Source organism: Vombatus ursinus, unplaced genomic scaffold, assembly GCF_900497805.2.
Source record: "Vombatus ursinus unplaced genomic scaffold, bare-nosed wombat genome assembly UNPS02005659.1, whole genome shotgun sequence".
NCBI lineage: Eukaryota > Metazoa > Chordata > Mammalia > Diprotodontia > Vombatidae > Vombatus > Vombatus ursinus.
The window spans coordinates 3,590,002-3,617,280 of record NW_020945437.1 but is presented as its reverse complement, the minus strand read 5'-3'; the positions used below and the strand labels follow the sequence as shown (position 1 = coordinate 3,617,280).

The 27,279-nt window shown below is 37.0% G+C and overlaps 1 protein-coding gene across 3 annotated transcripts in view; it reads left to right on the top strand.

Annotated features, from left to right (window-relative positions):
• Window positions 1–27,279, top strand: part of LRCH1 (leucine rich repeats and calponin homology domain containing 1) — a 242,002-nt gene that overhangs the window by 199,952 nt on the left and 14,771 nt on the right. The window contains exons 16-20 of one of the 3 annotated variants that reach the window (XM_027848158.1): window positions 1,386–1,490; window positions 9,129–9,238; window positions 11,662–11,799; window positions 16,250–16,327; window positions 25,577–26,104. In XM_027848158.1, the coding sequence (XP_027703959.1) occupies window positions 1,386–1,490; window positions 9,129–9,238; window positions 11,662–11,799; window positions 16,250–16,327; window positions 25,577–25,783 (638 nt within the window). In that variant the 3' untranslated portion in view covers window positions 25,784–26,104. Of the gene's footprint in view, window positions 1–1,385; window positions 1,491–9,128; window positions 9,239–11,661; window positions 11,800–16,249; window positions 16,328–25,576; window positions 26,105–27,279 lie in introns of those variants that run through there. The other 2 variants (XM_027848159.1, XM_027848157.1) reach the window with 2 other exon arrangements.

Sequence of the window (27,279 nt, the reverse complement as noted above, 5' to 3'; positions counted from 1 at the left end):
GTCTAGCAGATTGCTTTTTAGATGATTTAATTTTGGGGGATCTTTAAAATTCTTAATAAATTTAACTAGGGCCTAAAATTTTAAGCCTACTATCCATTTCAAATTCTTTGTAGTGGTGAAACATGAATAAGACATTTATTCATCTGAAATATAATATATAGATATGACAATTTTCCCATGGATTTTGGAACCTTTCCATATTCTAGAATGTAGAATAGTTAACTCAGAAAGCATGGGAATTGTTGAAAAGCCATGGCATTTAATTACTCTACATAACGCTACCATCCTAAGGAGTACCAGGTCACACAACTGAATCTTACATATTGAATTTTTCTGCATTTTTAATCCTTTTTTAAAAAAATTACATCAGATGTTTTCTCATTTTTGCAAAGTATTACATAATTTTAGAGAAAGTATGAATTAAAATTTGGTGCACACAACTTTAGATTATGTGGAGATTTTTGTTGTTTAATTAAAACGTTTTATTTTTATTAAGATTGGCCATTTATTTTTATTAAGTTTAAAGATAGCTTCTCAGAGGCTAAAGCACTGTCAAGAATCAATGAATTTGAATAGCACTTGGAGTTCTCTTTTGGCGCTACTGTATTTTCCCCAAGACACTTTTCTTTACATCTTATGTATATTTTAAAAGATAATTTTTAACCAAATAAATTTTCACTAAGACCACACCACTTTTTTTGATTCCCCTAGTTTCCCCTGACCCATAAAATAGAGACTTGGAGTGATATTTGCTTATCATATGAATCTAGTATGTAGATGAATAAGATACAGATTATTTTATTAGTTGCCAAATGATTGACTCACAGATACTTGGATTTCAAGGTTGTCTCATTTTGGAGAAGTGAAATACAATATTACCTTGTAGAATTTCATGTATAACTAATACTACTTCTGTAAATAAATAGTTTTTTTTTGAATAATCACATCTACACGGGTACTATACCATGTAATTAGTTTTCGTGGGATTCATGTTTTCTCTTTTGCAAGCGTCAGTTATTTGGGAGGATTTCTGATAAATGCATCCCTTGGCTTGTTTGTGTGTAATCTATGGGTACTCTTTCTTGCAACTTACTCTTGACGAAGATAACTGCTCTAACATTTGTGGTAATATTAACAATATTAAGTGCATGGAAAAATCTGTGGTAATTACTAACACTCAATTTTTATTCATTCTTTTTATTTCATGAACCATCTTTCATCTTTCTCTTCCAATATTATACATTTTAATTAATCTCATATAAATTAAATCCTTTTCATTTCCATGCATTCCTAATGCCATTTATGAAATGTTGCTGCCCCTTTGGTTTTTTCCCTGGTCCCTGTGCAACTATATGTGGACCAATTCTCTCACTCCTCTCCTGCAGACCCATCCCTCACTCTTCCTCCTATCTCCTTCAACAAACTTACACAGGCACAAACATGGGACAACTATAGCTACAATATTCCATCAGAAGGAGACAGTGACAATGGTAGGTGGTTTTGTACATATTTGTTCAATTGTACATTAACATGCCAGTGAACATACGGAATATTTAACTTAGGCCTCATGGCAGCTAAAAATGCAAAACATTCAGATGCATGCTTGTGAAAAGAAAAAAATGTGTACTTTAAGAATCAGTCAAAAAGAAGTGCATGTTAAATGTTCCATAGCATGTTTTGGAATACAATTTAACCAAGTAAAAATCCTGGACATGTTGTAATTGAAATAACCTACCAGAATAATTTCACCTCCAGTATTTTCCTAATCATCTTCAAATTTACAAGGTTTTGGGTTTTGTCATCTAAAACAATCTGAGTACATTTAAACCTCTTCTTTCTCTACATGTAAAGTAGGAGATTTTGGGGGCAATTCAATTGTTTTTTTTTATTCAAATATTTATTAAGTTCCTTCCCTGTGTTAGATACTAAGAATCACATAAATTTTCTTTTTTTCTTCATTCAATTTTATTTTATTTTCAATTTCAAATTATCTCCCTGTACCTTTTCCCTCCCTAACCATTGAGAAAGCAAGAAAAATAGAACTCATTACAAATATGTATAGTCATGCAAAACAAATTCTCACATTAGCCATGTTCTGGGTTGGAAGGAGGAGGCAGCAAGAAAAAGAAGGAAACAAAAAAATACATTTCAATTTGCACTCTGAATTCATCAGTTCTCTATCTGGAGCTGCATAGTATGTTTCATCATAAATCCTTGAAATTGTGGTTGGTCATTAGGTTAATCAGAGTTACTAAGTCTTTCAAAGTTGATTATCTTTACAATATTGCTGTTACTGTATAAATTGTTCTCCTGATTCTTCACACTTCACTCTGTATCAGTCCATACAGGTCTTCTCAAGTTTTTCTAATACCATCCCCATCATCTTATGGCACAGGAGATTCCATAACGTTCATATACCATAATTTGTGCATTCATTACTCAGTTGATGAGCATCCTCTCAGTTTCCAGTTCTTTGTCACTGCTAAAAGAGCTGATATAAATATTTATGTACATATGAATCCCTTCCCTTTTTCTTTGATCTCTTTGGAGTATAGACCAAGTAGCAGTATTGTTGGGTCAAAAGATGTGTGCAGTTTAATAGCTTTCTGCATGTAGTTCCAAATTGCTTTCCAGAATAGTTCACAGCTCCACCTATGCATTAGTGTACTTATTTTCCCACATCTTCTCCACCATGTCAGTTTCCTTTTTTGTCATCTTAGCTAATATGATACCTGTAAGGTAGTACCTCAGAGTTGTTTTAATTTTCATTTCTCTACTTATTAGTGATTTAAAGCATTTTTTTTTCATATAGCTATTGATAGCTTGGATTTCCTCCTCTGAAAACTGCCTATCCATAGCCTTTGACTATTCATCATTTGGGGAAATCAATTCAATTATGACTTCTAATTAGTCTCCTTGGAAGACCCAAGTGCTAGATTCATTTCTAGGATTCTTTGATTCTGTATAATTTATCTTTACAAAGGACAGTGATCATGAAGAAAATGGATTATCTATGTATTTTGATTCTACAGATCTAGAAATGATATGATAACATTGACTTGGTACGAAGTTAACTCTCCGTTGTCAAGAATGTAGACTTGCCAGCTAATGTTAGTATGGACATCTCTTATTTTGATGCCTGTTGAATGTCAGAGGCAAGGAGTAGAAAAGAAATCAATTGAGTAAATGTGCAAATAATACCCATACCTTGAATTAGAGTTAGCTGATGATTAAGATAAGAAAGATTAAAGATTTTTAAACCTATGTTAGATGAAAAAGAGGATACAGTTTGTATGACGGGGTGAGGAAAGAGTGAGATTATATATAACCACATTGCAAACACAAAGGGAAGATCAGTTTTCCAACAGGATATATTTCTCCCTGTATAAGTATGTCTTCTTGAATACATAGAAATTTTAAGCCATTAACTGTTAACTTCTCACCAGATTTTGGTTTAATATGATGGATTAATCCCATATGTGGAAGAGTGAGCTGACTTTTGTGGGAAAAGAGGGAAGGTTTGGTTCCATTCAAAAGGAATTTTAAAATTCCACAATTCCACAATAAAAACCACGATTGAAGTTGTTCCACTAAAACCTGACAAATGCAAAACTCCTATCTCTAATAGGGACTGTCGAAAAGGGTTAGCTGGAAACTTTCTTGTTAATTCCTTCCTTTAAAAGAGAGTTTACAATTGAGGTGTTCAGAAAGCAGAACTATTTAAAAATCTAGTGTTGATTAAAGGAATAAGAAATTAGAGATGTGAAGACAACATAGTACTAGGTTTCAGATTTATGGTATTTCAGAGTTGGAAAGCATTTTTCAAATCATCTCATACAACTCCATCTTTTCTTAAGTGAGGCCCAGGGAATTTGTCTTAGGTCCCATGATTACTGAATCAAGACTGGAAACTAGGTCTCCAGACTCACCAATGTGCTTTCAATGGAAATAGTCTACAAATATTGATTGCCTACTGTGTGCAAGGTCCTGTACCATATTACTTCACTTTTTCATTAAGCTCAGCAGAATTCTGCTCAAAAACAAAGCAGTCTAAAGTCCTTATCCAGAAAGAAAGCTTCTACAGTCACTCATTTATCATTTCTAGCCACAAATCATTTTTCTTAAAGAGGCATATATGGATATCCCAGTGTGCCCAGTGGTAATAACATAGGATTATTTTTTTAATTATTCATACAGCAACATCAAAAGTGTGAAGTTTTGTTAGGTGACATTTTACCAATATTTGCCATTCATTTATAAAATGCCTCACAGAAGGGATTCCTTTGTGTTCTAAGACATCCTTGCCAAATATCTAGACTGATGTCCAAATGAATCTTGATATCCATCTTCATCTCATGGGCTATATTTTGCCCTGTGATTTGTGAATACATTTTCCTTTGTGATCTTTTAGGTAAGTAGCTACCTCATGTATTCACAAGCGCAAGGACCAGTGTTGGTTTCTACCACGGGTCTGCTACAGGGTTAGCAAAGTGCTAACCAATTTATTCCCTTACGAGATATGAGTGTTGGGAAAGTTCAGTTGTTCTCAGTGCATCTGTTGTTACTTCAAAATGACAACAAAGCAACATGCAATTTACTAGATGAATCTCTGATGATATCTTCCTCCTTTATTCACTGTCTTACCAATAGCTGTCACTCAAACAGGTCTAAATGGATATCTCATTATTAACTCAGCTTAGCATGAAAACAAACTTGTCTTTCATTTTTACCCTTCACACCTTTGTCATTCTTACTAGTGTGGTCAGTTCTGTAATCTCTTGTCCTTTATTGGTTTAACTGTAAATTCCCCTTTGCATTCATGCTTCTCTTTCTAAAATCTTTAACTCAAATCAACAACTTCAATACAGTAAATGCTCTGTGAAAGATGTGATGCTAGGGGCAGCTAGGTGGCACAGTGGATAGAGACTGGCTCTGGATTCAGGAGGACCTGAGTTCAAATCCGGCCTCAGACACATAACACTCACTAGCTGTGTGACCCTGGGCAAGTCACTTAATCCCATTGCCTCGCAGAAAGAAAGAAAGAAAGAAAAAAATTTGATGCTAGTCATTGGAGATATAAAAATGAAAAAATATGGGGCAACTAGGTGGAGCAGTGGATAGAGCACCAGCCCTGGAGTCAGGAGGACCTGAGTTCAAATCTGGTCTCAGACACATAACACTTACTAGCTGTGTGACTCTGGGCAAGTCACTTAACCCCAATTGCCTTAAAAAAAAAAAAAGAAAAAGAAAAGAAAAAGAAAAAAATATGGCCCCTGCCTTTCAGGAGATGATTGCCTAATGGGAGATGAAACAAGCAATATGCATTAAGGGTGCTTCAGGGTAGAATGTGGTTGGAGCAAAAGAAAAATTAAGATGCTGCTATAAGAAAATTTGCAGTAGAAGAAAGCAATTTCATAGAAAGTTTCATGAAGGAGTCTCCTCAGCTGGGCCTTTTGAAGACAAGATTTCAGTAGGTGAAATTTTGGAGAGCTGTGGATTTCAGGCATGGGAGTCATCGTAAGTTAATGTATGGAGGCAAGAGATGAAATCAGAGAACTCAGAAGAGAGTCCAAATTGACTCTAAGGGAAAGTTCTGAGAAGAGGAATGGTGGGAAATAAGATTGGAAGGATTGATTGGGGCCAGATTGTAGAAGGAATTAATTCTAGAATAAGGAGTTTGCACTTCATCCTATAGCCACTGAAAGTGTTTGAGAAGAATGATGACCTGGTCAAACTTGTGAATTAGGAAGATGAACTTAGCAACTGAGTCAAGAATGAATTGGAGAGGGGCAGCTAAGTGGCACAGTGGATAGAGCACCGACCCTGGAGTCAGGAGGACCTAAGTTCAAATCCGGTCTCAGACACGTAACATACATTAGCTGTGTGACCCTGGGCAAGTCACTTAACCCCAATTGCCTCACCAAAAAAAAAAAAAGTGAATTGTAGAGAGGAAAGACTAAAAGCAAAGAGACCAGTTAAGAGGCATTTGTTATAGTCCAAGCAAGAGGTGATGAGTGCCTGAACCTGAATGAGAGCAAGTATCCAAAATTAGGAATTTTGTGGATCTGCTCAGATTGTGACTCTGGAACATCTTCCACTATTAATTTGACTAAGAATATAACTTCCTTGATAGTCCTGCTTTTTCATTATTGTTTTAAACTCCAGTATTTCTAAAACTTACTCTCCCAAAGTATTAGTCATTGATCCACAGGAAGTATATGCTAAACAGAGGCATTTATATTTTATCCTAGAGACACTGGGGATCCACTGGAGTTTACTGAGTACTTTAGGGAATCAGGTTGGCAGCTTTGTAGAGGATGGATCAGAGAGAGGAGAGATCCCAGGCAGGGAGAACAATTAGGAAGCTATTTCAGTAGTTCAGGGGAGAGGTAATAAGGGTCTGAATTAAGGTGGTAGCCCTGGTGAATGAGAAGGCGTGAAATGTGAGATGAGATTCAGCAACTGATTGGCTGGGCAGGCTGTGAGAAGGAAGAATCAAAGATAATGCCAAGACCTGATGAAGTTCTTAAAATGTGCAATGAATAGAGCTTACATAGTCTCATTTTCTGAAGCTTTCAAGAAAACTTGGGCTCTTTATTTACTGTTAAATATAATTTGAAAGAAAAATACTAAGCAGTATGATCAGAGCTGTCCTCAGGTTACCAACATAATTCTGATGTCATGATAAAATGAAAGAGTCAAGTGCGCCTGGGTTAGAAGCCTGCCTCAAAATGCAAGCTATCTCACCCTGGGAAATGCACTTAATCTCTCTAAGCTTCAGTTACCTTATCTATAAAATGAGGATAGCATCGAACTCATAAAGTTGTTCTAAGGATCTTGAGATAACTTGTAAAGTATTTTGCAAACCTTAAAATGCTACATAAATACTAGACTTTATTATTTTTTTGAAAAACCACAGAGCATCTTTTGATGGCATCATCTCCATATAACAAATAAATAGTCATATGCATCCAAGGATTTAATTTTCAAACAAGCACATGGTATCACTATGAAGGAAAGATGTTGAAAAGAAAAAATAATGCCTACAAATCAAAACTAGATGCTTAGGCAGCTAAGTGGCACAGCCGATAGAGCAGTGGGCATACAGTCGGGAAGGCCTGAGTTCAAATTTAGCCTCAGTGTCTTACTTGCTGTGACTTTGGGCAAACCACTTATCCTGTTTGCCTCAGCTTCCTCTACTGTAAAATGAAGATAATAATAGCCCCTGGGCTGTTCTAAGGATCAAATAAAATAGAATTTGTAAAGCACCTGGCACACAGTATGCACAATACAGATACTGGCTATTATTGTTGTTGTGATTATAATTAATAATATTATTATTAGCTCAACTGCCCTGCCATTAATTTCCTATCTCACATATTCTCCTAATAAGGCCTGAGTCTTTAATTGCGTGTGTGTGTGTGTGTGTGTGTGTGTGTGTGTGTGTGTGTGTTTGTCTGTAACCCTGGACATGCCACTTAACCCTGTTTACCTCAGTTTCCTCATTTCTAAAATGAGTTAGAAAAGGAAATGGCAAACCACTCTAGTATCTTTACCAAGAAAACCCCAAATGGAGTCATAAAGAATTAGACATGACTGAAACAACTAAATAATCATTTTAATTGTTCCTTTAGAGTTATACAAAAGAACAGAGTTCATTCAAATTCCTTGATGCTACTTGTGTAGTGTACAAATTCCCAATAAAAAATCTCTTGGAAATTTTAAAACATAATCTGTGACTAATATTACCCTACAAAAAAAGCTGAGGAATTTACATTTAAACAGTATTGCTGCAGTGCCCCTGTGTGGCCAAGTTGAGTAATGCCTAACTTTTTAAACGGCCTTTTGGTTTAAACTGGGTAAATTTCCTTTTTCAGTGAATTTGTGTAATTTAACATATATTTTGTTTCCTTAAGGAGCATTCTTCCTTTGGTTAGATAATTGCTCCAGGCAATATAGCCAACCAGTTCATTAAAACTTCTATCTCTCCTAATCAACACCTTTTGTTTCTCACTATTATTTGGATGGGTCAGTATTTAGAAGTTTGCTAAATTCAATGCACTTTTTGACACTGACAGTACAACATCTATCAAAAGGGTTTCCTGACTATTTTAAATGTAATTACAGTAAAACTTTAGTTAACTGGCACCAACAAGTCTAGGGAAGAGGATATTTCTAATTTGCTTAGAATTAGATTGCATTTCTATTTTTTCTATTTTTCTATTTTTTCTCAAAATATGTGTCAATTTCCTCCTGCCCATCAATATCTTCTTTTCTTGTGCTAGCCCAGCTTTTCTTCAGACTCTGCTTTCTTTCACTGCTACTCTTAAAATCAGCTTGCTGCTCTTGCAGATTATAGCCTCTCTGGCGTTTGGCTTTTCTAACTTCATGGACGTTTTAGTGACTAATAACTGAATTTCTTTGATTTGTCTTTGGCCCTACATAGTTTTGATTTGCCCTGCAATTTATTGGTTTACTATAATTCTGGCTTTTTGAGGGCTATGATTATTTAGGCAAAGAATAATTGATATTTTACTTTATATTTAAAACATCCACAGACTTTTATATAACTAAATTCAATTTAAATGTAATTGATTGATTTAACCTCCCAAAACACCTTAAACGTTCTTAAAGCAGTTAAATTATAATCATTGGTGATTATAAAAAGTTGACTTCAGTTGATATTAAAAATAAAGAGGCTACTTTTCATCTTAAGCTTATTTACTTAAGTCAATGTATTTATTCATTTAGAAATGTTGCTGACGTCCTAATGAAGTTGGAACCAGCCTTTGGCTTATTTTTGAGATTCACTGTGCTGCTAGATGAGTCATTTGCTTTTACGTCCCCATTTCTTTGTTCTTAACTATTATTGTTTACATGGGGTGATCCTGTGAGTGAGAATAATAATTAAAATAAACACTGACATTTAAATAACACTTTGCAGTTTCAAAAGTACTTTATTTGTATTATTTCATTCAATCCACACAATAGCCCTGTGAGGTAGGTCGTACAAAAGATTGTGGCTTTGATAGTGAATAAAGAATTTTGTCTTCTGTGGCAATTGAAGACCCATTGAAAGCAACCTGTAAAAAGCCCTTTGTGAAAGATTTATTTTCTTTCTGTTCTAGTGTTCTTGAGACCACAAAGGAATTTGGAATCCATAGATCCTCAGTTTACGATTAGGAGGAAGATGGAACAAATGAGAGAAGAGAAAGAACTCGTGGAGCAACTTCGAGAGGTATGGGAGGAGTTGTTTTGAGATTCTGATGTAGGGCATTTCAGCAAGCAGTGGTGTGTTGTCATCTGTTTAATCTGTTGGTGTGAAATGTTCCAAGTCACAGATTCTAAGATTGTAGGTTTAGAGCCAAACAGAATCTGAGAAGCCATGGTGTTCACTCTCCCCGTTTTGCAAATGTGGAACTTAGGCCCTGGGGTCGTTAAATGAAAGCAAAAATTTTGAGTGGAAACCATTTGAAAATAAGAAGGAAAAAATTTTGAACAGTTGGAGAAGAGGCAAAGATGGGTTCCAGCAGCGACTCAAACCTTTCCCCTTACTTTAGTCTAGATCATTCTCATAAAAAGTATAAATTGCTCATGTATATAAAACAATGGGAAATCATACAGTCTTCCTAGGGAGCCTCCGGTCTATAGGGAGGAGGAGATAGAAGAAAACATGAGCTTTCAAGATATAGATAGTATCAGAAAAATTATGAAAATGCGAAAAATTATTTATACTGAACACTATCCAAACTTTTATAATCATTCACTTGATCAATGATAGATTTACCAAGTCACTAGAGTATATATAGGTAGGTGCTATATGAAACACATGTTGAGGGAAGATTAACTATAATCATGTTGTGGGGAGATAAACTATAAAACAGCCAAATGAAATGTCATGAAGAAGTATATGATTAATTGTGGTATAGACAATGAGCACTTGGAGTTCAGAGGACAATAAGAAGCTGCCAAGGCATGGTTGGGGTGGGGGGTGGGGAGTAGTCGCTTCATAGATGAGATGAGACTTAAGCTGGGCAAAGCTTCAAGGAAGCCTTTATGTGGCTTCCATCCTAGGCTTAATAGATCTGGTATCACTTATGTAACTTATTCTAAGATAAAAAGATACTGAACTTTTTTTTAACTTTTAATTTTGAAAGACATTTGAATAGGCCACAATGGGAGATGTGGAAATCAGACATCGTGCATTCCAGTGTGAGTAGAAGCCTGGATCGAGAGGAAAAGGGCAAACTGAGGCTTCTTCACTGGAGAATTGCTCAGTTTCAGACCATACTTGGGGGAATTTGGACAGCAGCTCTTCTTCTAGTCCAAAAGATGCAGATTAGGATCTCTAAAAAGAGACCAAACGAAGTGGGATTATTGTCACTGAATATTAAAAAGCCAAATGAGAAGCAGCTTAGTAATTATCTTCAAGAATAGAAAAGTTCCATCGCAAAAAGGCAGTAACTGGATTAACTCTAACTCCACTGAGAACAACAGAAAAAGAGTTTCTAGGCATGAGCTTGCTTAGACACTAACATGTTTGGGTTTTTTTTCTTTTTCTTTTTTTTTTTTTTTTGAGAGAGAGAGTCAGGGCCTCCTCTTGTGAGGAACTCTAAAAATAACTCCAGATTCTCATGCTTGTGTGGGTTTCAGTATGAGGGCAGATGAAGGAGCCACTTTCCACCTTTGATTCACTGTCTAATCACTGTGGTCTCAAACCAGATGAATATAAGAACATTCATTTTGTCAAACCTTTAAAGTTCTTTGAATTAAAGGTCAGGTAGGAATCTAAATTGAAGTGTGAGATGCTGGTAATGAGCACCATATAGCATTCTGAGTTGGGCCCTTCAAACAAGAACATAGTTAATATTAAGCCTACTGCCTGTTGATTGTTAAATAAAGATAAATTCTTCCTTTGCCTTATAAAATTAGAAATTTAAGAGACTATTTTTGGCCTATGACTCTCTGACTCTGTGAAGGGATGAAGTGTCCAGACACTGAGTATATTAGGGAAGACTGTTAGGGTAAACTATTGCATCATGGTGCACAGATGAGCTTAACCATGACCATGAACTGGTGGTTGATTAAATCCAGTCAATGATTGTTGGCTCCAAAATTTGAGAGGCAAATCTAAGTATTTCTGCCTCTTGCATAATGAGAATCCTACATACTGAAATGAACAAGAATTATGTCTGAGGTTTTAAAAACCTGATTTCTGAGCCAAAATGCAATCTAACAACCCTTTCATTGGTTCCCTTGAGCTTTCTAGGGACCTAACCCCACCTTCGAGGACCTACTTAGCTCCTTCACTTTATTGGCTCATTCCATTCATATTGCCAGATTTTGGAGGAAATATTAATGAAGATGGATTATTCTGTCACTTCTTTTAGTTTGCATATGCTACAAAGAATTTTTTTGATCCTACACAAGTTTTTATTTTGAAATTAACCTGAGCAGGAAGTGTAGTATTTTGATTATTGTTTGCAGTTTTCATTGATTTGGATGTTTTATACCCTTTCCCGATATTATCATGCTTTCCCTCAGAAAAAATTTTCCATGAACACTTATATGCCTGGACTCTATGTATTTTCCCTTCAGACTCCTTAATGATTTAATTTTTTAAAGTACTTAATGATAACTTTCCCTTTTTTTTCCAACCAGAGCATTGAGATGAGACTAAAGGTCAGTTTACATGAAGACCTAGGAGCAGCTCTGATGGATGGTGTGGTCCTCTGCCACCTAGTTAATCATATCCGTCCTCGATCTGTAGCAAGTATTCACGTCCCCTCACCAGCAGTGGTAAGAATAAAATTTTAACCAGATTAAGTTCACTTTTGTATTATTTAATAGAACTTGCCCTGGCCAAATTTCTGATTACTTTCTAGCCCCTGTTCAGTAGTCAATAAATAAATATTTCTTAAGGTCTTCCTACATGCAGGACAGTCAGAGTATACAAAGAAAAGCAAGTGTCTCTACTCTGAAAGAGCTCACAGTCTAATGAGAGAGAAAACACACAAACGCTATGCATAAACAGGATTTATACAGGATAAGTTGGGGTTAGTCTTAGAAAGGAGGCTCCACAGTTAAGGAGTATTGATTGGGAAAGACTTCTTGCCAAAGAGACTTAGCTGAGACTTGAAGGAAGCCAGGAAAGCCAGGAGGTAGAGATGAGGAGAGGGAACATTCTAGATGTGGGACAGAAAATGCCCAGAGCTGAGATGATTTGTTTGAGCTTCTTGTTTGAAGACAAGCATGGAAGCCAGTGTCACTTAACTGGAGTTCACAGAGGGGAATAAAATGTAAGAAGGCTGGAAGGGTAGGAAGGGACTTAAAAGCCAAATAGAGGATTTGTTTGATATTTGAGGTCATCAGGAGGTCCCAGAATTTATTGAACAGAAGGGGTAATGTGGTCAGACCTGCATTTTAGGAAAATCACTTTGGCAGCTGAGTGGAAGATGGGCTATAGTTGGCAGAGACTTGAAGCAGGGAAGCCAACTAGCAGACTTTCACAATAGTTCAGGCATGAAGTGATAAAGTCCTTGCACCAAGCCACTAGGAATACAAAGACCAAGATCAACAGTCTCTGTTCTCAGAGAACTTACATTCTACAGGGTAGATGAGAGCATGTACACAGAGAGGTAAATACAAGTTCATTTGAGGACAGAAGGAATGCTAACAACTAGGGATATTAGGGAAGGTTTCCCAGTGACACCTAACCTGAGCCTCAAAGGAAAACAAGGACTTTGAAAGGCAGGAAGATACAGAGAAAGTGGTTTTTATGCTTAGAAGACGATTGTATAACTGCATAAAGGCAAGAAACATAATGTCAAGTTTAGGAATTAGCTAGCTACTAGGCTAGTTTAGCTGAAAAATAGAGTTCCTAAAGGGAAATGGTGTGAAATCTAGAAAGACTAAAAAGGTAGGTTAGGGCAAGATTGTGGAAGGCCTTAAATGTCAGAGTAGGTTAATGTTTTATCCAAGAAATAACAAGAAATCACTAAAGACCTAAGATTTTAGTGGTGATAGGTGTAACAGAACTTGGGAGCTGACTGGATGAAGAGGGGTGAAGAAGAAGGAAGGAATATAAATGTCTTTAATGTCTCCAAACTGGGTTAACTCAACAAAAATAAGGAGATTTGGAGGAGTGGCTGTATTTATGAGGAAAGATGATAAGGGCTGGTCTGTTTTGGATATTTTGAGTTGCAATAGTAATGGAATATCCAGGTAGAAATGTCATACTACAGTTTTGTAGCTACATTGAAACCTTAAAACTAAAGTTTTAGCACCAGAAATTTGATGGCCAAGATTTTTTTCCCACTTCCTTTCATGTAGTTATTAGCATTAATGATTAATACAGTAAAATGGATTGGAAAAGCATTTATAAGCACCCACTTTGTACCAGTCACTGGGGATACAAATAGAAGAGCAAGATGGTCCTTGCTTTCCAGGAGTTCTCATTTAATTAGGGAAGCTATAGAAGGTTTTAGCTGTAAGTGATATGGAAATACACAGAGATCTCCAGGCCTTACCTTGCAATCCTCCATTGATTCCTGCGAGTAGGTTCTGGACCATTCATAGGCCACCATTCTCAGAATACTGTCACCACAGTGCCCCTTCTCCAGAGTGCCTTCACCCATCTTCTCTGAGGAGTTGAGATCTCACCTTTTTCCAGCCCAACTATATCTACCATCAGACTATATACTTTGCCTTACCACCAGGTTCCCTTCCTCCCACCAAAAACAAAACAAACCCAAAAAAAAAAAACCCAAACAAACAAATAACAAACCTTTTCTTATGTTTAAGAATTCCTAATTATAGTTCTTGAACTAGTCACTGGTAAAGATACAGAATTTAGAAAAGAATTGATTCTTGCCCATGTGGAACTTACAAGCTAGGGACATATTTACTCTTTTCTAGTCTCATGTCATCCACAAATTTGATGATGTCATCTATGCCTTCTTTCCAGTTATTTTTTAAAATATTGAGTAAAACAAAGCCTAGGACATAACCCTGAACTATTCCACATTTTCATTTATTTGTTTCTCTTGTAAATTTTTTTTAAAATTTTATTCACAGAGTATTTGTCTTACTAGTATAATGATTTAAAAATACAAATGAGGTTCATATTATATCTTGGTCACAACAGATTGTGTTTTTCAAAAATTATTCCTCGTTCATTCCCAGTCATAGTGATATCAATAGCAGCCCTACTTCATTAAGGCAATGCATTTGAAATACTTTTTTAAAGTAATAATATTATGTAGTATATTTTTTTTAACCATTCTTCTTTGCTAGTGTGGTTCAGAGCACTGCCAATGCATAGCAATAAATTCAGTTGAAATGAATGTGGCATTTTTTGTTGTTGTTCAGTCATTTCAGTCATGACTGACTCTTTGTGACCCCATTTTGGGGTTTTCTTGACAAAGGTACTGGAGTGGTTTGCCATTTTCTTTTCCAGCTCATTTTACGGATGAGGAAACTGAGGCAAACAAGGTTAAGTGACTTGCCCAGGGTGACACAGATAGTAAGTGTCTGAGGCTTGATTTGAGCTTAGGTCTTCCTGATTCCAGACTCAGTGCTGTATCCACTGCACCATCTGGTTGCCTCATAAGGATCTTTTTTTTTTCAAAAGTAATCTATTCTTCCCATTTTCCATTGATGTTTTCCTTCCCTGCCCCTCCCCCTTTTTTATTTTAAAGAGAAAGACTAGATCTTTCCCTGTCCTGCTCAGTCTAAAAGTGCAGCAACCACTCACAGGCCTGATCTCACTACTAATTATCATAAAAGCTGTGACCTGCTCCATTTCTGGCCTGGATAGGGTCACTTCTCCTTAGCCTGGTGGCCCTCCATTCCCAGGGACTCGCCATACTGGTGCCAGACTTAGTGTGGACACCTGATTAGCTTTAGGCCTACTGCATTCAGCTCAAAACTCCCAATCTCAAGCAGTCCACCAGCCTCAGCCTCCCTGGTAGCAGGCATTATAGGTGTATGCCACCATACCCAGCTCATTTTTAATAAAAAAAAATCAAATGGTCCTTTCAGGTTTACAAAATATATTAGATGTCTTATTTGACTTGAACCCCTTTTATAGGTGTGGAAACTGAGTTTCAGAGTGTTGAGGGACTTGCTCATGGTCACATTGCTACAGTGGGGGATTCGAGTTCATTTTGGTTATAACAATCTTCCTAATATTTGAGGTCTGTTACATGGAAGAAAAATTAGGTATGTTCTACTTGGCCTCAGAGGGCAGAAATGCCCTAGGAACAAAGCTGCAGGAAGAAGTTATTTAGGCTTGAAGAAAGGAGAAACTAGCTAACAATTGGAAGTATGCCAAAATGGAATGGGCTGCCTTGGGAGGCAGAAGGTTCTGCCTCACTGGAAGCCAGTAAGAAAAAAGCCAGATGACTCCTTGCCAGAGATGTGTAAGAGGGCATTCTTGGTCAGAGGCAGATTAGGCTCAGTGACCTGTTGGGTCCCTTCCAGGCCTGTCATTCTTTGTACGTAGACAGAGCTTGTCTCTTACAGGATCAAGTAGCACAGCACCAAACTCAACAGCTGGGCGGTAGTCGACTACACTCTTCTTATTGTCATGTTGTAATCACATTTAGCAACTGCATGCTTGTGGAATAAAGACACACAGCAGAACCTAGAAAGCAAGTTTTAAGAATCCCATTGAAGGGCCTTTATGGAAGACTCTGCCCTATCAGAATACTTCCTTCTGGAGGAATATTTTTATTAAACCCTGAAACTAAATTGTTCCATGATCTACTCCTTGCTTTACATGAAGATACTGGTACCTTATATAAATATTCATATAAAATAGGTGTGTCTGTGTGTGTGTGTGTGTGTGTGTGTGTGTGTGTGTGTGTGTTGTTTGGTTTGGGATTTTAGAAAGTAGAATTAGCAGAGTGTCATCTTTTTTTTTTTTTTTTTCAAAAGAAGAACATTAAACCTGAAATACAGCATTAAAACATAATAATAGGGCATTTAAAACTTTGCAGTTACAACTGAAAGTACCCTACCTGGAACTCTCCCCAGTTTTCATGTCATGTGTAACCCTCAAACCAGTTCTGAGTGACTCTGGGTTTAGTAAATAATTTCACCTAACTCTCAATGATCTTTACTTTCATGTAGCTTGTATAATTAAGTCATAGGCTTTAATGAGAGTATTTTAATTGGCCTATAAAATTTAGCTCTTCATACATTAGGACTTTTTCCTTCTTAATAACCATTATTTCTATGTTTACAGCCCAAACTTAGCATGGCCAAATGCAGAAGAAATGTGGAAAACTTTCTAGAAGCATGCCGAAAATTAGGAGTTCCAGAGGTAATTCTTAAATTGGTCCAGAATACCAACATTTTGTTTGATGTATACGTTAAACAATTGAATAGGTGATATTTACAAAAGCAGACTCCTTATAGTATTATTTTCTGGTCCTACTCTTTTTGGAGGAATGACATTGAATTTGTAGGATGAAACTATGTGAGAAAATACCATTAAAATGTCTTTTAGGAGTGTTACTCATTTTAGAATGAAGGTGAAAATTGTTCCTATGAGTTTTTAAAAGAAAATGCAGACTTCTAAACTTGGAAAGAAATGCTTTAAATGAGTCTGTGGTCCAACTCCACAAGCAGAATTGAGATATCATTAAGTCCCATGAAATGAGCCACAATTGGTTTGCCCAGGAGAGAATCATTAGAGAAAAGATAACTTTGTCGACCCCCTGAGTACAGAAGCAGCATAGGTTAGCCCTTGGCCACTGGAGTTTGGGGATCCTAGGGCCTCATGGGCTGGAGGTAAGTAAAGTGTGGCTGAGGCAACTCTCCCATGGTACATCTGTTCTACTCCTCCCCCCACCAGCCATTCACCACTTCCTCTTTCCCTCCTACCTCCAACTCCCAGCCTGTTTTTGGGGTGCTGCTTTTCAGAGGCACATTGGAAAAAAGTTTAATACTAGGTAGCACAAAGTGATTCTGCAAATGAACTATACCACCTTAGAGCCCAGGAGAAAAAGGAACAGAAGGAAGGAGGTGGGTGAGGGAGGGAAGTGGTAGAGAATGCAGGAAGGGATGCAGCAGGGCACCCTGTGGCTCTTATCAGTACCTGTATCCCCCAGAAACACAGACTGTAAAGGTCCAGCACATGGTTCAGTTTTTGAGCATCTACACACAATGAAATTGTGCCCAGTGATGGGAGTCTGTTGCTGTGTTTGTTCAAAGATCTTTTACTGCTGCCTGTCATTTGAAGAAATGAAAAGGGCTAGCAAAACAGCCCAGGGAGACCCTTGGATTTTAAGAAGCTTGCCATTTCTTTGAAATAGGCTATAATCTTTACATTATGGCGTAGATGTTGTCTTCCCTTGATCCAAATGTTCGTCAGTGTATTTATATGGGTGTATGTGTACACATATGTATGCTTATTGTGTATACACTGATGGTTTTTGAATGTGCGGGAATATACACGTATAATATCTCAGGATGATTCTGTTACGGGCTTGCAAGGTTTCCCATAAGAGAATCAGAGCTGCTTGAAAACCTTCTTTAGATGTCATATCGTCTTGCTTGTGCTTGAAAGCTCTGCTGCTCAGTGACCGAAGCTGCTGTGATTTTGTTGCCTTCGTTATTTGTTCAGCACGCCCTAGTGCAAACTGAAATGGAAATAAATGCCTGTAACCATTTCTTGTGGGTGAGGAGGAAGAAGGAAAACTCAATCCAAATCCACAAAATGGCACAGTGGAATTTGCTAACATTTCTGAAAACTCACGCACTGAAAGGTGAGCCCTCTCTATTTTCAGGATGTAGTAACTTAAAAGAAACTGGGGACCCTCCTTGTCAGTTTACTTTCTTTGTTCTGCTCAGTAAGAACTATAGGTTTAGCTTGATTTGGTTTTTTAAGGTCTAAGCTGATAAAAGGACTGGTTTTATGTCTATTTGTAATATGCTGAGGAAAACTGAACAGCTTTTCATGGAAAGCTGCAGATAGGTTATTGTCTCTGTTTTGATACATTAAAACACTTGTTGGTGAAGTAACGATGATCTTTACTTAATGAGAATAGAAATGTCTGTGGAGGGAACACGCAAGTGCTACATGGATAGCAATTCCTGAACACACAGTTTTTTTGCACCTCAGGCTTTGTGTTCTACAGAATGGGTGATAGGAAACATTGTTTTAAGCTGAAGATCTTATGCATAGGTGACCTTGGGCAAATTACTTAATTTCCCCAGGCCTCAATTTCCTCCCCTGTAAATTGAAGGGTCTTGGACTAGATGACTTATAAAGGCCCTTCCAGTTCTAAATCAATAATCCTCAGTGACTCAGATAACTCACTCAGATAACACTCAGATAACTAGAGAGCTTTCTCCCCCTGATCCTTACAGCTTACTTATTAGGGAAAGACAGTGCTATCTGGAGAGGGGACATAGTTGGGTAGCATTTGTAATATTTACTACATATATACATTTGTTACAAGTTTCGCATATGCAGAAATTACCCAGAGTACTCCAAACTTAAAATGTAAAAAGGCAGATGACATTCTTCTCCATACCATAAATTGTCTTCAGATGTATCCGAAGTTCCCCCCCCCCTTGTATCAGTGTGAATAAACAACTGACCATTATTTCTCTAGGAAATCAGAGGTTCCCTCTCTTGTTCATCTACCTATTCTCCCAGCCCCGTTCTCTGACGTGTGTATATGCATGCACACCAGAACTCCTATATTTTGTAACAAATAATTATAATCGACATTATGAATAATCTTTTTAGAGCGTAAAAAGTTGCAGTGTCCTTCTCTACCAAAAACTGTTCATTCCATTAGCCTCTGTAAGAAACCATGATAGGACACCATAGGCCAAAGTTAGGATTAGAACAGTTCAAATCTAATTTCCTAGCAAGAGCTGGCCAGTTCATTAACTTAGATGCAAGAGTTTATGCAATTATGGATGTAAACATACTTGAAAATTGGACTCAGCTCCATGTTGCCTATTGGCACACTTTTTATTTTAAGTCCCTGTGTTCTTAATATGAGAGACAGGCTAGAAGAGCGGATGGAGAACCAGCCTCAGGGTGAAGAAGACCTGTCTTCAAGCGTCATCTCTAAAACTTACTGACCGTGTGATACTTGGCATGTCTCTTAACCTCTCAGTGTCCCCAAACAACACCTTAGAGCTATAGGTTCTAGGATAGTAGCCCATCTGCTTTGGCACAGGGTCAATCACACCGAAAATTTCCAATCCCAATGAAGCCCAGTCCAGACCAGCAGCAAAAACCAACTTGTTATGAGCTTCTTCTGTCATAGCTCTCAGCTACATGGCTATTTTGGGGTTGACGGGCTGAAGAGACATTTATGTGATGAAGTTTAGCAGCTGGAACTACTCCGAAGTGGCTGGAATGTCCAGTCCAGGAAATGTTTCTACTTAAGATGTGGCAAAAGAGCAACGGGGATCATTGAAGAGGTAGTAAGGACGAGTGTGTATAATGCTACACACAGGCATTTTTAACAGACTATTTAAAGTAGTACTTACTAAGGAGACTACTCCTGCCCTTGGTATGTAGTTTATGCATTTATCATGGTTAATTTAAATTATTTAAGTTCAGATTTGCACTGATCTAAGAAGCACAATTCATTCTCAGATCATTAGAATATGTATGAATAGAGTTTTTGTCTTGCATATTCAGTTTGCCGAAAGGCTGGCTTCACATTGTTGAAGGTTAAACTTTGGAGAAAGGATAGAGCAGAGAGACCTGGGGACATTTGGGAGAAAACGTATATTACATGAAGTTAATGCTAATATTCCAGAATGTAATATGGTAGGGCACAAGATGGGAGAGTAAATAAACCATGGGGAGATAGAACAAATGAGTATGGGTTGTAGATTTTAGATTCAGTGTACAGGTAACTTCAGAAACACTTCATGCTATAGGTAATATTCTCTCCCACCCTGAAATTTCCATGGCCTTTATTTTTGGAAATTTTTTTCCAATTTGGTGGCTTTTTCTAAATGCCAGTTTTGTTGTTGTTTAGTTGTTTCAGTCATGTCTGACTCTTTGTGATCCCATTTGGGGTTTTCTTGGCAGAGATACTGAAGTGGTTTGCCATTCCCTTCTCCAGCTCATTTTACAGATGAGGAAACTGAGGCAAACAGGATTAAGTGACTTGCTCAGGGTCACACAATTAATAAGTGTCTGAGGCTAGATTGTCAGTCAGGGAAATGAGTCTTCCTGACTACAGACTTGGCACTCTATCCATTGTGCCACCTAGCTGCCCCAAATGACATGTTATATTAAATGACTTGTTAGTAGAGAAAAGTGAAGTATGACTTTGTTCTAGATACATAAGGCCCACTCTAAATTTCTAATGTTTTAGTTTGTCAGTTGAAATCCAAGAGTGGGGCAAATGCTTGGCACACAAGATGATCTACTGGAAAGATTGTTTATTGCCTTAGGAGTCACAGCCTGAGTTCTAGGCCCATTTTCACTAACTGGCTAACTTTGAACAAGTCATTTTATCTCTCATCCTCAGTGTCCTCATCTATAAAATTGAGAGGTTTAGACTAGATAATCTCCACAGTACCTTTCAGCACTGCTGTTCCATGAATAATGGAATCAAATCCTGTAGTACCACACAGGCAAAAATTATCTTCATATTCCCATTTGCTTTCTCATTATGTAGGGCCATAAGGTAGGCTGCCCCACACATCATGGCCTCTGTGATTTGTTGTGGCTGCAAAGCTGAGATGTAGTGCCAAAACTTCATTGTGTAGTGTCTTGTCCCTAGAGTTTGGCTGCACTGAAGTCAGATCAGCCATTTATTCAGCAGCCTTTGCTGGATTACAAGGGTCAGCTTGTATCCTGAGACAGTCATATGGTTGATGGATCTTCCCTCACCCAAGATTTTGGTTCTATTGAGTGTGTTTTTAAAAGGAACTTTATACTTCATAAATGCATGCAAGCAATCTGTGACTGCTTTTTTTGTTGTTGTTTAGTTAATTAGTCATATCTGACTCTTCACAACTTCATTTGGAATTTTCTTGGCAAAGATACTAGAGTGGTTTGCCATTTCCTTCTCAAGCTCATTTTACAGATGAAGAAACTGAGGCAGACAAAGGATAAATGACCTGCCCAGGATCACACAGCTAGTAAGTGCCTGAGGTCAGATTTGAACTCAGGTCCTCTTGACTCCAGGGCCGGTGTTCTATCCATTCAGCCACCTAGCTGCCCAACTTGTGGTTTCCTTTACCTTTTACTTAAGAAAGACTGGACATTCCATGCCTCTGACATCTGCTTGTGGAGAGTGATCAGGTTTTCATTTAGCTCTTTGGGACCTAAACATTGTGCCTCTCAGTAATATACTTTCATGTATATGAAGCATCAAAAAAAGTTGGATAAAGCAACTTTAGGTTCTGAAGGATGATTTCTTTCTCAGAGGATACATGAGCAGACCATTCCCACAGTCTAGAAAAACTTAGGCCTAGATCTAGCCTCTTTTATTATGAAGTGATGCCCTTCTCACATAATGTTGCCTTGACCAATGTCATTTTTGCAATGATGCAGTTTTAGTACAGTGTAACCAAAAAAAAAAAAATCAAAAAGTCCCACCATAAAATAATATCACAAAACCCTACTGTAATGTCAGTAGAGCAGCAACAGTCATTGTTATTGACTGAGGCCTACTTACTGTGCTTATATGAACTGGAATGTCCACATAACATTTTCCCCTAACGTCATGTTTTTGTTGGACCAATAACAAAGCTAGGTTGGGGCTTGCCTATTAAGCTATTCCTTTTTTTTTTATCATTTGCTTTTTGGTGCAGCAATTGGGGTTAAGTGACTTGCCCAGGGTCACACGGTTAGCAAGTGTCAAATGTCTGAGGTCTGATTTGGATGCAGGTCCTCCTGACTTCAAGGCTGGAGCTCTACCCACTGAGTCACCTAGCTGCCCCATATTAAGCTATTCTTAAGAAACAAAATAAAAAACAAACAGACAGACAAACAAACCAGAACCATGAAAATAAATTTCCTTATCCAGGTAGAAAGACCTTCCTCCATACTATAGACAAATCAAGGAGCAAGGTTACTGTTCAGGTTCCTGAAAAGGCGGCAGAAATTATTGCAAAATGTTAACATTCATCACTCACCAGAGATCTACAAGAAAGTCACTTAATCTCTTCATGCTTGTGTCTCTGTCTATAAAATGGCAATGATACTAACATCATAGGGATTGTATTTGAGAGACAATAAATACAAATGTGCTTCCTAAGAAAATCATCACTGTAATTTACATATGATTCAAAATCATATCTCTATTCATCCTAAAATGAAAGCACTTATTTTGTAGATGGAATTACCCTTTTTATCCAGACTAGATCAATTCATGAGCTAATGTTGCATAATTATAGGACCAAATACCAAGAGCTATAGTCCGGAGACATTTTACATCATTATCTAAATAATTTTTTCATTTCACAAATTGCTAATCTATAGAACACATACGATACCTTTTGAAAGCAAAATATTTTTGCAATGTCCAGAAATGCTCTTCATATAGAACAAGTATTCTTACTTAGAGAAGTAGGTTTGGTTTGGGGACAGTTTTAATCAGTGGTCTATCAGCCTTTATCTGAACAAAATATTTCAGGGGCAGTATGTTCCACAGACTAGAAATCACATTTGTAAATAAAATAACATGACCTAATTCATCATAATCAGCTATCAATTTAAATTCTTGGATAAATTCTAAATATATATATATATATATATTTTTTTTTCCTGTTAAGCTTTAAATTTTGCCACCTGATCTCTGAATGTTTCCATTATGTGATATTTTAAGTAAAAAAATTACTTGCAAATATGTAATCTTTAATTTGAATTTGTATGCCAGGTAGACATAGTCAACTCTTAGAACTGAAATTTTGGTACACTCCCTTATCTCAGAAAGACCACTAAGAATTTTATATTAACCAGGATGCTAATTCTAATTTATTCCACCCTAGGGCTCTTTCTGTAAATACACTTGGGTCTTTTGCAAACAGGATTAAAAATTGAACAACTCTAAAGTTATAATCCATCACACCTATTTATATACTGGCCCTAGAATAATCATTAACCTCTCAAAGGTGGTGATTTTGTTTTGAATAACATGGAAATTAGCCTGCCTCCCTTTCTTACTTCCTCCTGGGAATCTGGCTGGATTCACTGCAGCTTTCAAATGCTTTACAGTCAATAACATGTTACAAATGTGGGGTGTAGGCTCGTCTCTCTTTGACTTTTCCTTTAGTATTTTTATTCAGTTTTATTTTTTAGAAGGAAGGAAAATATAACCTTTAAACTTCTCTCATTAAGGCTGCTATTTAAAAAGCACAAAGATCAGGAAATCCCAACTTCCCACAGCAATCTCAGCTTAGCTGTGCTCCATCCATCTATTATAAAGTCTCGATCATACTGCCTTTGGCCATGTGGCAGGCGTACTGTAGGAGTTAATAAGCACGTGAGTTCAATTGCTATTGTAAGTCAGGCTCAGTTTTTATGTGAGGTGTTGCCTCAATCAGATTTCTGCATACTCACACATCTCTCTGATTCTGCTGAACTACCTTCTTTTCCATTGGCTATTTTTGCTTCCTTTAAACTAAATAGAAATAACAGTATGCTCTATTAAGCCATAACAGTAGTTGTCAGTGAAGTGGTTATTTTTATAGTTACGAATATACAGCTTCTTGAAATTGTTCCATGAGCAGATAGACTGGAGCACATCATGGTGTACATTTTTAATAAGGAAGTTGCTGTTTAATTTGCTATTACCTCATCAGAAATATTCTTGAGAAGCACACTTACATACTGAATTTCTCTGTGAAAAGCTCGAGTTCTCTTTCAGGGCCACTAGAGGGCATGCAAAAATCATTTTCCTTACCTAGTTCACTAGGAAATGCTTTCTTCTGTTTACCAGTTGAGTAAGTAATTGTCCTTATTATATAGCTAGGACATATATTAGTCACATTTCAGTTTGCAGAAGCTGACTTTCCTCTTTGCTTATACCCATGTTTTTCTCAGATTTCACTGGCTACACCCAACATTGCAATGGAAAATGCTTTTAGCACGCTTAGATTCGTTATTTTATGTGTCTCCTCCTAATCCCTGGTCAACAGATTTCTCCTTACCCACTCCTCCCTTCTTTGAAATTAAATCTATAAGCAGCTGCTTTCCTTCATTGGACACTCTGAAAGTGCTAGTCTGTTTTCATGTGATTACTTTAGTATCCATTGAGAAAATATAATGTTTGACTCACTTCTATATCCTAATGAAATCAGATTCAGCATGCTTTCCTGACTTGAGTTTTTGGTTATGCTGCTTAAAATCTCTTATTCACGTGTATCTTCCATTATTTGCAAAACCTTGGCAGGTTATTCAGCACAATTGTGATTTGCTTCTAATTAAGCCTTCTGTGATTTTCATCTGTTTACCAATAAGGCTTTTTTTTTAAACAGCTTTATAACAAAGTACTTTCTAATATTCATACATCATGAATTTTAAAGGCTTTGCCTCATTTGAAAAGAAAATTCCTCATTGAGAAAACTCCTCTCTGCTTTCTTTTTGAGCCTTAATTCAGTTGCAATCATCAAAACTCTGAACTTGGCTTCTATTTGAGTTAGGAAGTTAGTGTATTAAAAAATTTTGGGGTTTTTTTTCTGTCACAGCAGATAATAATATGCAGGCAGATGAAATATAAACACCAAATAAGCTTATTTCTTTTTGTTTCTGAAAAGTAAGGTGAAGTAGACATGGTGGATAGAGAACTTACCTCTTAGAATCAGAAGACAGGTTTAAGCCTGGCCTCGACACATACCAGCTCTATGACGCTGGGCAAGTCATTTATGTACATAGTGCCCCAAACAGGTCTCTGAGAGGTCTACATCAGTAGAGGAATTTTCTCATGGAGACTTCCTTATACTGATGAAATAATTTTTTTCTAGACCAAAGGAGTTTGGTCTTGAGTGAAAGACGTCTTTAGAACTCATTTTCCCTAATATTCCCTGAAGTTTTTTAGTAACCAAGACTAAAAAAAAAAAATAAGAGAGAATAGTTATTTGACCATTAAGAAAAGAATAGTTTGTATTTCTCAAAGGCCAGTGAGGTTGAATTCAGGATTTGAATGAAATAAAGGAATTCAAACTTCAAACTGTACATTTCTTACTTTACTAAGAAGGTGGAGCTGAAAATTTCTCAAGCGCTGGTTAGCACCTAAAACCACTACCAGCCAATCAGAATGCTCTGTGTCAGGCATGGGGTGTTTGGTATTGGCTTTGTCTATAACCATTCTGCTTGACCGTTTGGTACAAGAAGAGTGGCTATAGAAAACAACTTTGCTCTCGTAGTTTGCATAAAATAAGTTTTGGCATTGTGCTTCTCTCTCATTAGACTGTCTTTAGAGAAAGATTTTTGCCTGGCAAATGAAGGCAAGGGTTATTATTTCAAGCCATATGACTAGCAATCAAGAATATTGCACTTCTTTCCTGTTGTTACCTCTTTGTGTTTTTAATTTTATTCACTGTCTCTTTCTGTTCTACTGGCTGCCCTTCGGGATAGGCTGACCTCTGCTCTCCGTATGACATCCTGCACTTGGATTTTCGTCACATTCGAAAGACTGTTGACACTCTGCTGGCACATGGGGAGAAACCCCCTCAACCAACTTCTACCCTTCGCTCCAGGGACCTTATAGGCTTTTGTCTTGTCCACATATTCTTTGTAGTGTTGATGTATATTACTTATCGCTGGAATGCTCTATCGGCATAATCTGTTCACTCGCATGTGCATTCAGACATTCTGCTTTATCTAACTTTTTACAGGTACTTTTCACTTCTTCTTTTGCCTTGCAAACTTCCACTCCTGTCATCTTTTCAATAATCTCAGAAGTTTGAGCCAAGACATTTTCATATTAAAGTTTTAGGACAGAACTTCTAAATCAAAAATGACATTAAAGATCTCTCCCTACCCCACTCCCCCTCCACACTTATTTCAATCACATTTAGTTTACTGAGTGCATGTATTATCACAGCATTGCTGTTGTGGGTTTTCCTGATTTATTACTTTGAAGTGCCTGAAACTATACCAGGGTAGGAAAAAAATAAGGATTCTGCTTTTAAAAAAAGAAAAAGAAAGGCACTGAGGTGATTCTTTATATGAACATTTTTCCTTTGGGCCAGTAATGAACAAGGACCATAGTGCAAGATTAGGAAGATAAGTGCTATTTTGGGTGCTGCTGTCATTCAGAGTTGCAAAATGAAGGCCTCGGTCCAAAGCGATCCTAAAATTCTTCAAGAATGAAGAACACAGGGAACAAGAACAATTTGAAAATTGGCCCATTTTTAAAAGCCCACCCAGGGAATTGCTCTGTCCCTTGGAATTCATCTGGATTCTTCTCTCTTCTCTAGGTAGGAGCAATACTCCTACCAACCCTGGTACCAACCCTGAACATGTCATATTGTTATGGTGATCAAGGAAAGACCCCTAAGTAGAAAAGCTCTGGGGAAATGGAATTAGTCGTTAAAGTATTAAATGGTAGCATTTGCTGCCACAAGAACTTTTGTACATTTCCATCCTTCCCTTATTATTAAGCCTTTCCTAAGACTCTTGACAGCTGTTATTACAAAGTCATTGTGGGAAGTGGGAGTTGACAGAAGTGGGACCACACTATTTCTAAAAAACATTTTTATACACAATGTAATTGGTGATTTTGCATTTGAGTACTTCATCTAACAATTAGATTAGAAAAAGTGGGTTCTAAATTCTGCAGGTCCAGAATATGACCCATTTGGAACATTCTTAGTGCTGGGTTTTCAGTATAATTCCAGGATTTGATAAGATTAAGACCTCTCGATATTGGAGTGCTCCTTAAACCCATGAATTCTAATAAATATTCACTGACAAATTATTTTAATCCTTAAAACTAGATTTGTAGGATGTTGCTTTAACTGTATTGCTCATGGAGCAGTTATACAAAGATGATTAAAGAAAAGAAAATTTAATCCATACCTACCCAAAATTCTAAGAATGTCTTCTTACCTTCTGATGAGAGACTGCCATACTATATAAAAACAAGGAAATTGACTTCTGTTAATCTAAATTCCATTTCTATATGTGGCCTATAGCTATTATTTTATATTAATACCAAAGTTGTAATTTATTTCCCAAATTTAGAAAAGATAACAGTTATTCTCTATTAAGGTGAACTCTTAAGCTTACCAGAAGGATAACCAATCTTCATGTAGAGTTTCCAGGAAGACACATTT